Here is a 13,102-nt window from a genome sequence, read left to right on the forward strand (position 1 = left end):
TGACCGCTTTTATGCGGACTAGAATTTCCTGGAAAGATAAAGTTGAGATGAAATTAATAATTTACAAAATATATCCACACGCAAAAAACTGCATATCGTCAGCACGCTGGGCTCGCAATCCGGATGTCGCCGGTTCGATTCCATCTCCTGGCATGGCAGTTGAAAAACAACAGAGCGAGCTGCTTAAATCCCACCACCCCCCGTGCCGCTGCTTCTGTCTCACCCAGAGGAACGAGTACACGACCACGGCACGCGCGGCGTGGGGTAAAGTGTGGCTAACACTCACCTATTCCAAGAAGTTGCGGCCAGCTTGGAGCAGTAGGCCCATAACTAACCTTGTGCTAGCGTGGAGGACCTGTTCATACCTCCGTCGAGCGGAGGTGCTTTCCACCAGCAGTGGCGTGAGCAGGGAATTGCAGGGGCTGCGCCTTAACCTCCTCTAGAGGGAATCTCTCTGTATGTACATGTACGTAGAACTTATTTCGCGCCGTACGTACCCAACCGCGCTAATCGGGCAAAAAACAAGCCAACTGACAGTTGTCGGCCAACGGCATTGGCTGTTGCAAGAACTGATGGGAAATTGGAGAGGGGGCAGCACTGAAGGAGGACAGAACGGCCAAGTGTGTGTGTGTAGTCATCACTGGGTTTACATTGCAGGAGTCGGTGAAGTAAACCTCACCGGTTATTCAAATCAAGCGGTGCTGCGGGTTCGCGTACCGCGTTACGGTGGCCAGATGTTAACTACCTCGCCTGGTATACAGGAGGTCGAGGGTTCAATCCCAACCCTGATGCCTGTATATTTGGCGTATGCATGTTCTCCCCGTGGTCGCGTAGATTTTCACATTTAGAATCTACATGCGTTTAATGCATTGAATTCGGCTGCTAGAAATGTCGACATGATAAGCAACTTAATTCGGTCATTTGTGGCCAGGTCACTACTGAAAGAGAGCTATATAACTCAGTGGGCCTTACCCGGTAAGGTTAAAAGTTGAGTTTCGAAAAAAAATAATAAACCCCGGCTTGAGTTCGATTCCCGACCCATTGCCATCACCACGGGTGGGTGATTTCGGAACCGGATCAAGGAGTGACCCCCACCCCCTTCGCCAACCCGCACTGACCCAGCATGGTGAAGTATGGTCAAACAGCTCTCAAGACCGATGCGGCGTGAGGAGGCCTTCCGTCAGCAGTGTAATGACAAAAGGGGGCTTACGTAAAAAATATATAGAATCCAAATCTTTCGCGGCTTATATTAATAAAAATCGGAATAACTCCATTGGGTTTGTGTCTCTCGTAGCGGCCACCGCTGACATCATTTGGGTTTCTTTAATCGCAGCAACATCCCGATCACAACCATCCGCGATTGGACGGAATCCGTCACGCGGGTCTTATTTTGACTTAAAAACGAATTTGCTGCGTCGTCGTAAACGCACAGGACGCGTCACGTTGCTATCCTGTTTTGCGAGCAGGACACATTGCTTGGAAGGACATTTACATCTTCATTCGTACTTTAAAACTTTCCAAATGCGCAGCCCTGCAATTACTTGCTTGTTGCCACTGCTGGCAGAAGGGTATTTGGTCTACTCTTCCACACTGACCAGGACAAGAGGCGGAAACTTCCCACACTTTATTCGATCACACGCGACTGACTCCGACGGTGGTAGTGGTGGTGGTGTTGACCCGTTTACACCGCTGCTTGCATGTGACAGAGGCATCAGCTGACGCTCGAGTTCCAACACAAACAAACGTGCGGACTCGAAATGGTTCAGTCCGCTTGCGTCACCCCCCTCCACGCAAAGTGGGAAGAGCCGGGGAGTGAAAGAGAACTCCCTTCCACCCCCCCCTTGCTTCCCTCTTACTTAGCCTGACCCCCGCCACCGTATGTCCACCTCAGCAGGTGTTCCATGTTTGACTTGGAGGGCCTGTGTTTGTACAGGTGTGTGAACGCCGTGGCCCCGTGTTCAAACCGTGAGGACCCCTACCCCGCCAGGTCCAGAGAGCGGCCCGGCGCAGCTCACGACGACTGCAACCCACACGCCGGCAACGGATTCGAGGATAAACCCTGACAATCGACCATCGCCACCGACTCCCCCTAAGAAATCGATTACGTTCCCACGTTTAAGGGTCACTGGACGTCGTGGGTTCAATCCCGACCCTGACCCCTGTATATTTGGAGTTGCGTGTTCTGCCCGTGGTGGCGTGGATTTTTCTCCGGGTCCTCTTGGTTTTTCCCTCCACATGTATAATCAACATGCATTCAGGTTACTTGGCTGCGACACGTTTCCACGTGATGATAATCCACTTCGTTGAGCTATCATTTGTGGCCAGGTCGCTTCTGAAAAAGAGCTGCATAGCTCAGTGGGCCCCACCTGGTAAAATAAATAATAATAAAATTTGTTTTTAATGTCCGCCACTCTCCTCCGCTGATGTCGGCCGTGATCGGGAATCAAAATCAGGTGGCCCCGCCATGTTTGTTACAGGGCAGTGAGCTAGCTAACCACTTCACCACCACACCGCAGGAACAAAGATAAAAAGCCACCGTATAGCCTTCAACAGGCTGTAGGAGCAAGTGCTGTTAGCGAGCACCTATGAAGGTCGGCACGGCACACGAGGGGGTGGGTGGCCAGCAACCACGCCTTTGCCTCCCAAGTGGCGATATTTACACACTGCACCAGTTACGACCTCGGGGAGGCCAGGACCGGTTCTGATAATCGTCACCGGTGTTGAATGTTGGTGGTGGCCGTGAGCGGGAATCGAACTCGGGTTGCCGTATTCGTGGCGCGGTGCGCTAATCGCTCCACTCCACTTCACAAGAACGCGTGCGCAAACACGCACGCACCTGAACGTACACACACCACAAACAGCATACGTACACAGGAGTATTGACGGATCCTGCACACACACACACACAACCGTACGCAACAATAACAAAAATAAAAACCACTGATGCGCTCTCGTGGAGTTGAATAGGTCAAGTTCCAAGGCTCCCTGCTTCAACGAATGCATTTGGAAACCGTCGCTTTGGGGGAAAAAAATATCAACGTTTCGTTCGGTAGAATGTGTGACACCCACACATATTTTCGTCCGCTCTCGGGGCGAGACAAAGAGCGAGAGAGGTGCGTGAACGATTCGGGAGGAGTGGGAAATCACGGACAAGCGGGAAGTGCAGCCAGAACGGGTGCCGCCAACAATTGCCCGAGTTCTGTGATCCTACATCGGGGTGTTGGGCCAACTCCACAGCCCAAGGGCCGTGGACACTGCAGGCTGGAGGGTGACGTGCCAAGAAAAAAGCAAAACAATATTTACACGAAAACCCACCCCAGAGCTCACTGCAGTCGGGATGAACAACAAACGGCGTACGAGCAAATCAACATCGGTGTCAAAAACTGCCGTCACGGGCATTCACGTGAAGAAACCACGCGCACGGCGTCAGACGAAGTAGCAGAGCAGAGCGCAGTTATAGAGCACTCGTGGCCACAGTGGCAGAGGGGGCAGCGATGCGATGGTTCATCGATTCCAAAGCTCGGCGATCTGTCGCACAGCACACGTGGGCGACTCGGAACGAGGTCCGTGTGACCGCGATGGGTTCACGAAAGCCCCCGCAGCCACTAGAGGCGCTGAGCATTCGCCACAAAGACTTAAGAGATTCGCAAACGACATCCAGCATCGTATCGTCTCTCCGAATCGTCGCCCGTGTATTGAATCTCTGCGAATGAGCGCGCGCTTGTGTGTGAATGTTTGCAAACACAGTTGATTTATATTCTTGGTTCTTTCGGTAAAGTCACGTTGAAGGGAAATAATAAAATAATTTTGATATAAAACAGTTGATTTAATTGCATGCGCAAAGGTGGCAGTAACAGCAATGGGTTATCGAGTCCATCTGTGTGGAACTTTTTGAGTGTCCACCCCCCACTCGTATATTATACGAAACTATACTTTTTTTATTTTACCAGGTAAGGCCCACTGAGCTATGTAGCACTTTATTTTGCCGAAGTGACCTGGCCACAAGTGATAGTTCAACGAAGTTGATTATGACGTGGAAATATAATGCAGCCAAATGCTCTAGACGCACGACGATTCTAAATGGAGAGAAAAAAACGGAAATCACGGAGAAAGAAAAATCAACACGACCACGGGGAGACACGCAAACTCCAAATATACAACAGGCGTTAGGGTCGGGATCGAACCCACGACCTCCTGTATACCAGGCGACGTAGTTACCGTCTCATAGCCACCGCGGCACCCCATCCACAATGGCAGTGGCAGGACCCTCCAGTCAACAGCGCCTTGAGACTCCGTGAGGCTGTCCTGGCTAAATCGCAGCCCGTTGTTCTACTTATTTACACACAATTATGATGGAACAACATCCGTCATTCACCACTCGTGCGCCGGCGGTGACGTCACCGATTGTGCCAGGCTAGGTTCGCGCTTAGGCGCACGTGGAGTGGGTGGTGAATGCGAGCTGTCAGGTTATGGGAGAGACCCAGATGTTACGGGTTAATATTCCCAGGCTGACAGCAGATGCAACAGCCAACTCCCTCTCCCTGCTGTGCCAACAGCACGCAGGCACTGTATACAGACGCCCCGTATAGCCTTCTAGATTATTGAGGGCAAGTGCTGCAAGGCACACGAGGCCAGGGGGTGCAGAGGTGGGGAAGCACCACACCCCCAGCCGCCTTTGTCTCCCCCCAGTGCCGATTGATTTTCCACACATCCGCACTAATTGCATGCTCACCACAAGTGGCGCGTGGGTCAATGCAGACCGTACCTTGCCTGGTGTGCGAACATCTTAACACCCTGTCGCATTGCCACAAAGTTGTAAAGCCCATTCTTATTTGTTACACATCCGCACCAAGTTACCCATTCGAGGCCGAGTCGACCTAGGGGAGGGTCCGACAACACTTGCCCGCCCCCCTCCTCCCCCTGCGGAGGCGACACGGGGCGGGGGAGGGTGATGTTTGCCTTTGTTTTTCTTGAACCAGGCAGGAAACCTGTCTGCCAAGTCCCCCCAAACCCCCCCCCAACCCCCGCCCCTCCAGCCACCCACTCCTCCCTCCCATCGGGAACCCCACGCGTGCACAACAAAGACAAAGCTCTCCCGTGTAGCCGACGCGGGCTGCTGGGGCAAGTGCCGTGAGCGGACCAGCAGCACCTATGACGCACGACGCGCGGGGTGGGGGGGGTAGCCAGACCCACCCCGGCTCCGTCTTTGTCTCCCCAGTGGCGATGTTTCGCGTACACACCCCGCAGCAGGTACTCATTTTGGGCTGAGTCGACCTAGGGGAGGCCCAGGACCCGTTCAGATCAGCGACGCTGGGTGTTGGTGGCCTCCTTGAGCGGGTACCGAATCGAACTCGTGTCGCCGGGGTTAGGAGCGCAGCGCGGTAACCACTACACTACCGTTTCTCTACAAAGACAAAGATCCTCCCTGTATAGCCTTTACCAGACTGTTGGGGCAAGTGCTGTCAGTGAGCACGCCTATGGAGCCCGGCACGGCACACACGAGCATGATACACCCCCCCCCCCGGCTATATCGAGCCTGGATATTTGTACACAGCCAAAGACAAAGATCCCCCAGGTAGCCTCGTCGGGCTGTTTGGGACAAGTGCCTGTAGCGAGCAGCTCCCTATTACAAGGCACGCAGGGCACACGAGGGGGTTGGGTGGCCGGCATCACAAAGACAAATATACCCCGATAGCCTCAACAGGCTGTTTGGGGCAAGTGCTCTTCGCGAACAGCGCCTTTGAAGGCCGGCACGGCACGCGAGGAGGGTTTGGTGGGTGGCCAGCACCACGCCCGGCCACCTTTGTCTCCCTAGTGGCGATGTTTACACACCGCATCGGGTACAAACTAGAGGAGGAGACCCTGGACCGGTTCAAATAATCGTCATCGCTGTTGGCCTCTGCACGGGAATCGAACTCGGGTCGCCGGGTTCGTAGCGCGGCATAGCGCTAACCACTCCACTACCGCTCCCCGCGTGATGAGGTGGTGGGTGGGCAGCATCACACGCACGTACGCACACGCACGTACGCACACTCCTCCTCCTCCTGCACACAATCAATTCTCTCTATGCGCTCCCCTTTCCTCACTCCCACATGTGAGTGCACATCCGATCTTGCCCCAAGGGGGGGGGGGAGTGGGGGGTGTAAGGGGGGGGGTGTGGAGGCTATATGTGGCCGAGCCAGTGCAGAGCAAGAACAAACGACGGGGGGGGTGGAGCGGAGGGGGGGGTCAGTGACAATCACAGGACACCAGCGTACGGAGAGGGAGAGAGAGCGCGGGGGGGGGGTCTCCATGTCTCGATCTCTTTCTCTGTGGCCACAGCAAAGCCGCACTCACTCTGTGCCTCTCCGGAGAGAAATTAAATGAGATAAAAAAAACAACAAACACCTTCTGTCCCACTCGTCTGCTCGGTCGCTCTCTCCTCCTACTGGACTCTGTCCCTCGCACTATTTCACCGCGTTCCCACGGCCACCAACACCGCCACCACTTCTCTCGTTTCGTTCCTTTCATGTTTGTTTACAGCTCAATTGCGCACATCCATCCGCTCTGACCGATTAACGGACCAAGCCCGATGGAGTTGTTGTTGTTTCTCGCAAGATATTTCGCACGTCCGACATTTTTCCTTTTTGCACGCGGTCAACGAAATTCTTTAATCCCCACCCCAAACTTTGCCTCCCACCCCCCCCCCGAAGGCGGGAAACCCCGGAGCGAGCGACACGCGGCCGAGGATGATGCCTGCTTCACTTCACCCGCCGTTGCGGTGAAGTATGGCCACGCGAACTCCGGTGACACACAAAAAGGCTCGCATTGAGACCCCGGATGTCTGTGCATTACACACAGGACCCACCATTGACATATCATACCGAATACAAAGATTCTCCGTGTCACCCTTAACAGACTATTGGGCCCAGTGTTGTTAGCGAGCACCTATTAAGGCCAGCACGGTCACGCCGCGTTTGTCTCCCGAACGCGGGTTTATTTACACACCGCGCTAGCTTTTGATGTTTAAGTCGGAGTCAACGTTTGGGATGGAAGGCCCAGGAGCCGATCAAATATTCGCCACTTTTATTGGAAGTCGTGAGCTGGAGCCATGAACTCGGGTGGCCGGGTTCGTCACGCAGAGGGATGACCCCACCGCGCCCCACTGCTCCCCACTACGTCCAAAGACAAAGATCACCCGTGTAGCCTTAACAGACTGTTGGGGCAAGTGCTGTTAGCGAGCACCTATGAAGGCCGGCACGGCACACGAGGGGGTGGGTGGCCAGCTCCACGCCCGACCGCCTCTGTCTCCCTAGTGACGATGTTTACACACCGCACCGGGTACTTATTTGAGGCCGAGTCGATCTAGGGGAGGCCCAGGACCAGTTCAAATAATCATCACGGGTGTTGGCCACGAGTGGGAATCGAACTCGGCTCGCTGGGTTTTAGAGCGCAATGCGCTAACCCTTACACTACCGCTCCCCACTACTCAAAACACCCACACAGTGCACTTACACGCAAGTATAAACATAAAACTTCGTGTGGGATTGAACAAAGAATCTGCAACAGAAGGGCAGGATTTCTACGCCACACACACACGGAAACATTAACACAGCAATTCCCCAGATCCTCCAAGCGTAACAATAACAAGTGGCGGGCAACACTTACTACATTTCTTATTTATATCTCTCTTTGTTTCTCTTCACATGTCCCGGTGTCTATCTCTGCGACACCGGGGTAACAACTTCCAGCACACCAGACTATCAAACCAGAGGCTGCGAGTTCGACTCCATATCCCGATGCGGGAGATAAAAACCGTGGGGCAGGTTTCTCAAATCACCACCCTTCTTAGACAGGTCCTCACCTCCTCACCTCCTCACCTCCTCACCATGACACTGGACCTCACCTCATCATACCACAGGTGCTCACGTCCTCACCATCAGCCTGGACCTCACCTCCTCACCATGACCCTGGACCTCACCATCTCACCATGCCACAGGTCCTCATCCCTCACCATGACCCTGGACTTGACCTCCTCACCGATACCACAGGTGCTCACGTCCTCACCATGACCCTGGACCTCACCATCTCACCATGACCCTGGACCTCACCATCTCACCATGACCCTGGACCTCACCATCTCACCATGACCCTGGACTTCACCATCTCACCATGACCCTGGACTTGACCTCCTCACCGATACCACAGGTGCTCACGTCCTCACCATGACCCTGGACCTCACCATCTCACCATGACCCTGGACCTCACCATCTCACCATGACCCTGGACCTCACCATCTCACCATGACCCTGGACTTTACCATCTCACCATGCCACAGGTCCTCAACTCACCCCTCACCATGACCCTGGACTTGACCTCCTCACCCATACCACAGGTCCTCACCATGACCCTGGACCTCACCTCCTCACCATGACCCTGAACCTCACCTCCTCACCATGCCACAGGTCCTCACCACGACAGAAGCCTTCACATCCTCAACATCACACAGCAGCGTCACACCTCTTCACCACGACAGAGGTCCTCAATCTGCGCCGCACTCCACAACCAAAGCCCCCACATCGACTATCTCTCTCCTCGGTCGACCGCTCCCCTCCTCACCCTCACACCACCGCTCCCGCTCACCAGGGCACAGAGGAGGTCCACGGCCTCGAGGATGAGCTCCTGGTGGCCGATGCGCGCCACGCCGAGCTCCTCGAGCTCCTGGTGCGACACGGCGAGGAGCTGCTCCCCGTCCACCTTCTCGCTCTCCACGCGCCCCACGTACTCCTGCAGGGAGTCGTCCAGGCCTGCCGGGTGACACGGGGAGACGACGCGGTGGGGTGAGGAGACGCACGGCGGGGGTGGGGGGAGACGCGGCGAGATAAGGGGAGACGTGGGGAGACGTGGGGAAACACAGGGAGACGCGGTGAGACAGAGAGATGCAGTGAGATGCAGTGAGACACAGTGAGACACAGAGATGCGGTGAAACGTGGAGAAATGCAGTGACACATGGGGAGATGCGGTGAGACACAGTGAGACACAGTGAGACACAGAGATGCGGTGAAACGTGGAGAAATACAGCGACACACGGTGAGTTGCGGTGAGAAAACGGGGAAATACAGTGACACACGGGGAGATGTGGTGAGACACGGGGAGATGCGGTGAGACACGGGGAGACGCGGTGAGACACAAGAGAGTATGGAGATACACAGAGGAGAGATACAGGGAGGCACATGGAAGCACCACGCCTGGCTGCCTTTGTCTTCCCAGTGCCGATGTTTTTACACGTCATACCAGGCACTCATTGAGTCGACCTTGGGGGAGGCCCAGGACCCGTTCAGAAATTGCTCGCTGGGCTACGAACCCAGGTTGCGGTACCTGGGTTCGTAGCCCAGCGCGCTAACCACTGCTCAGCACACACGCACACTCACACGTCGCCCTCTGCTACCTGCACACACGCACATACATATGCATACATGCATCTCCGCGGTACATACATGAATATTTATTAAGCCTCGCGGCTGAAGCTGTGACCTCCTCCCCTGTAAATCCTTGCCACGTCCTCCACTCCCTCGCACTCCCCACAGACTCCCCCCGCACTCCACACTCTCTCTCTCACGACCTCAAACTCCCCACACTCTCTCTCCCCCCCACCACACTCGCTCTCCCCCCCACCACACTCGCTCTCCCCCCCACCACACTCTCTCTCCCCCCCACCACACTCTCTCTCCCCCCCACCACACTCGCTCTCCCCCCCCACCACACTCGCTCTCCCCCCCCACCACACTCTCTCTCCCCCCCACCACACTCTCTCTCCCCCCCACCACACTCTCTCTCCCCCCACCACACTCTCTCTCCCCCCCACCACACTCTCTCTCCCCCCCACCACACTCTCTCTCCCCCCCACCACACTCTCTCTCCCCCCCACCACACTCTCTCTCCCCCCCACCACACTCTCTCCCCCCCACCACACTCTCTCTCCCCCCCACCACACTCTCTCTCCCCCCCACCACACTCTCTCTCCCCCCCACCACACTCTCTCTCCCCCCCCACCACACTCTCTCTCCCCCCCACCACACTCTCTCTCCCCCCCACCACACTCTCTCTCCCCCCCCACCACACTCTCTCTCCCCCCCCACCACACTCTCTCTCCCCCCCCACCACACTCTCTCTCCCCCCCACCACACTCTCTCTCCCCCCCCACCACACTCTCTCTCCCCCCCACCACACTCTCTCTCCCCCCCACCACACTCTCTCTCCCCCCCACCACACTCTCTCTCCCCCCCCACCACACTCTCTCTCCCCCCACCACACTCTCTCTCCCCCCCACCACACTCTCTCTCCCCCCCACCACACTCTCTCTCCCCCCCACCACACTCTCTCTCCCCCCCACCACACTCTCTCTCCCCCCCACCACACTCTCTCTCCCCCCCACCACACTCTCTCTCCCCCCCACCACACTCTCTCTCCCCCCCACCACACTCTCTCTCCCCCCCACCACACTCTCTCTCCCCCCCACCACACTCTCTCTCCCCCCCACCACACTCTCTCTCCCCCCAACCACACTCTCTCTCCCCCCAACCACACTCTCTCTCCCCCCCCCCACTCGCTCTCTCCCCCCACACTCGCTCTCCCCCCCCACACTCGCTCTCCCCCCCCACACTCGCTCTCCCCCCCCCCACACTCGCTCTCCCCCCCACACTCTCCCCCCCCCACACTCTCCCCCCCCCACACTCTCCCCCCCCCCCACAACACTCTCTCCCCCCCCCCCCCACACTCGCTCTCCTCCCCCCCCACACTCGCTCTCCTCCCCCCCCCACACTCGCTCTCCTCCCCCCCCCACACTCGCTCTCCCCCCCCCCCACACTCTCCCCCCCCCCACACTCTCTCCCCCCCCACACACTCTCTCCCCCCCCCCACACTCTCCCCCCACCCACACACTCTCTCTCCCCCCCCCCACACTCGCTCTCCTCCCCCCCCACACTCGCTCTCCCCCCCACACTCTCTCTTCCCCCCTCTCTCACCCCCCCCCACACTCTCTCTCCCCCCCCCCACACACTCTCTCCCCCCCCCCCACACTCTCTCTCTCCCCCCCCCACACTCTCTCTCCCCCCCCCCACACTCGCTCTCCTCCCCCCCCCCACACTCGCTCTCCCCCCCACTCTCTCTATCTCCCCCACCACACTCTCCCTCCCACTTTCTCCCCCACACTCTCCCCCAAACTTTCCCCCACACTCTCCAAACACTCTCCCCCCACAGTGACTGGGCTGAGACAATCATCTCGCGGCTCTGGAGACCCCCGCCTGAACCCCAGATTGGTTCCCCAGGTTCTCAGCGGAGTCGGACCCCTCCGTGTTTCTGCCTTTGTCCCAACCATGTAACCCCCCCCACCACCACCTCCCAAAAACCAACCCGGACTGACCAGTGTGGTGAAGTATGGTCAAAGAGCCCCCCACCCCAAACCCCGCCCCGCCCCCGTGAATGAAACGAAGGCACGGGCAAGACGTCCTCATTCAGCAGCAGATCGACCAAAGGGGGTGGGGGTGGGGGGTGGGGTAGGGTGTCTATGAATCGTTATGGATCTGTGTGTTCAGCGCGTCCAACGTAAAGCCATCACCGCGCGTTTGATTTCAATTAAGCCGTTATAAAAGATGCATTACGGTGGCCGTAAACACGCGCTTCCTGTATAATTACCGCACACACACACAGAGAGAGAGGGGTGGGGGGTGTTACCGCTCACCGATTGCCTCTCTCCCTCGCCCATCCCCGCGTGGTGCATCAATTAGACAGCAAAGACAAAGATCCCCCCCGTATAGCCTTGACAGACTGTTGGGGCAGGTGCTGTTAGCGAGCACCCATGAAGGTCGGTACGGCACACAAGGGAGTTGACAACATCACGCCCGGCCGCCTTTGTCTCTCAAGTGGCGATGGTTACACCGGATACTCATTTGAGGCCGAGTCGACCTAGGGCAGGCCCAGGACCGGTTCAGATCGTCGTCACCGATGTTGGCAATGGGCGGAAATCGATACCTCGGGTATTGCAACGCGCTAACCACTGACGCTACCGCTCCCCGCCATCAGATAGCGCGCGCACAGATGTGGGTGAGTGGGTCTCCTACAGCCGAGAACAGTTTCAGTTTCATGTATTAGGTATAGCCCTGTGAGCCATTCGGCTCTTGAATCGGGTGCAACCGCAACAAACAAAAAACAATAACATAAACAAGAAAACATCTTAGAAAGTGACTATGCGCAAACAGAAAAATCCAGGAAAAAAATGCAAAATGTGGTGGTGATGGGATGGGGAGGTGGTGATGGGATGGGGAGGTGGTGATGGGATGGGGAGGTGGGGGGGGTAATGGGATGGGGAGGTTGGGGGGAGGTACGAATTCTCTGGAGTGGTGCGGAGCTGCACAAACCGCACTGTTGCACGTCATCTTATCTTAAGTAGTTTTATATAGCGCCTTAGCGCAGGGCGCTTTCCAACAATAATCCCATTGTGCTTACGATGATAGTGGTTCCAATAATGAGTGGGTGCTGTTATGGTGACGGGAGGACAGGTGGGGTGGTGAAGGAGGGGTTGGGGTAGGCCTGCGATGCAGGGAGGAGCGGCAGTGGTAGGGATAGGGGTAGTGGTAAGGGGAGTGGTAGGGGGAGTGGTAGGGGGAGTGGTAGGGGTAGTGATAGGGGTAGCAACCTGTGGCTCCAGAGCTGCATGCAGCTACCCCTCCATCCCATCAGCACCACCACCTCCCCATCACATCACCACCACCTCCCCATCCCATCACCACCACCTCCCCTCCCATCACCACCACCTCCCCATCCCATCACCACCACTTCCCATCCCATCACCACCACCTCCCCCCCTTACATCACCACCACCTCCCCATCCCATCACCACCACCTCCCATCACCACCACCTCCCATCACCACCACCTCCCCTCCCATCACCACCACCTCCCCATCCCATCACCACCACCTCCCCATCCCATCACCACCACCTCCCCTCCCATCACCACCACCTCCCATCACCACCACCTCCCCTCCCATCACAACCACCTCCCCTCCCATCACAACCACCTCCCCATCCCATCACCACCACCCCCCCTCCCATCACCACCACCTC

At 56.9% G+C, this 13,102-nt stretch overlaps 1 protein-coding gene across 4 annotated transcripts in view; it reads right to left on the reverse strand.

The window, feature by feature from the left end:
* Positions 1–13,102, reverse strand: part of CNKSR2 (connector enhancer of kinase suppressor of Ras 2) — a 191,898-nt gene that overhangs the window by 147,539 nt on the left and 31,257 nt on the right. For all 4 annotated transcript variants that reach the window (XM_078878248.1, XM_078878247.1, XM_078878246.1 and 1 more), the window contains exon 2: positions 8,623–8,786. In XM_078878248.1, coding sequence (XP_078734374.1) covers positions 8,623–8,786 — 164 coding nt within the window. The remainder of the gene's footprint in view (positions 1–8,622; positions 8,787–13,102) is intronic.

The sequence above is a fragment of the Lampetra fluviatilis genome, chromosome 50 (genome assembly GCF_964198595.1).
Source record: "Lampetra fluviatilis chromosome 50, kcLamFluv1.1, whole genome shotgun sequence".
Classification (NCBI taxonomy): domain Eukaryota; kingdom Metazoa; phylum Chordata; class Hyperoartia; order Petromyzontiformes; family Petromyzontidae; genus Lampetra; species Lampetra fluviatilis.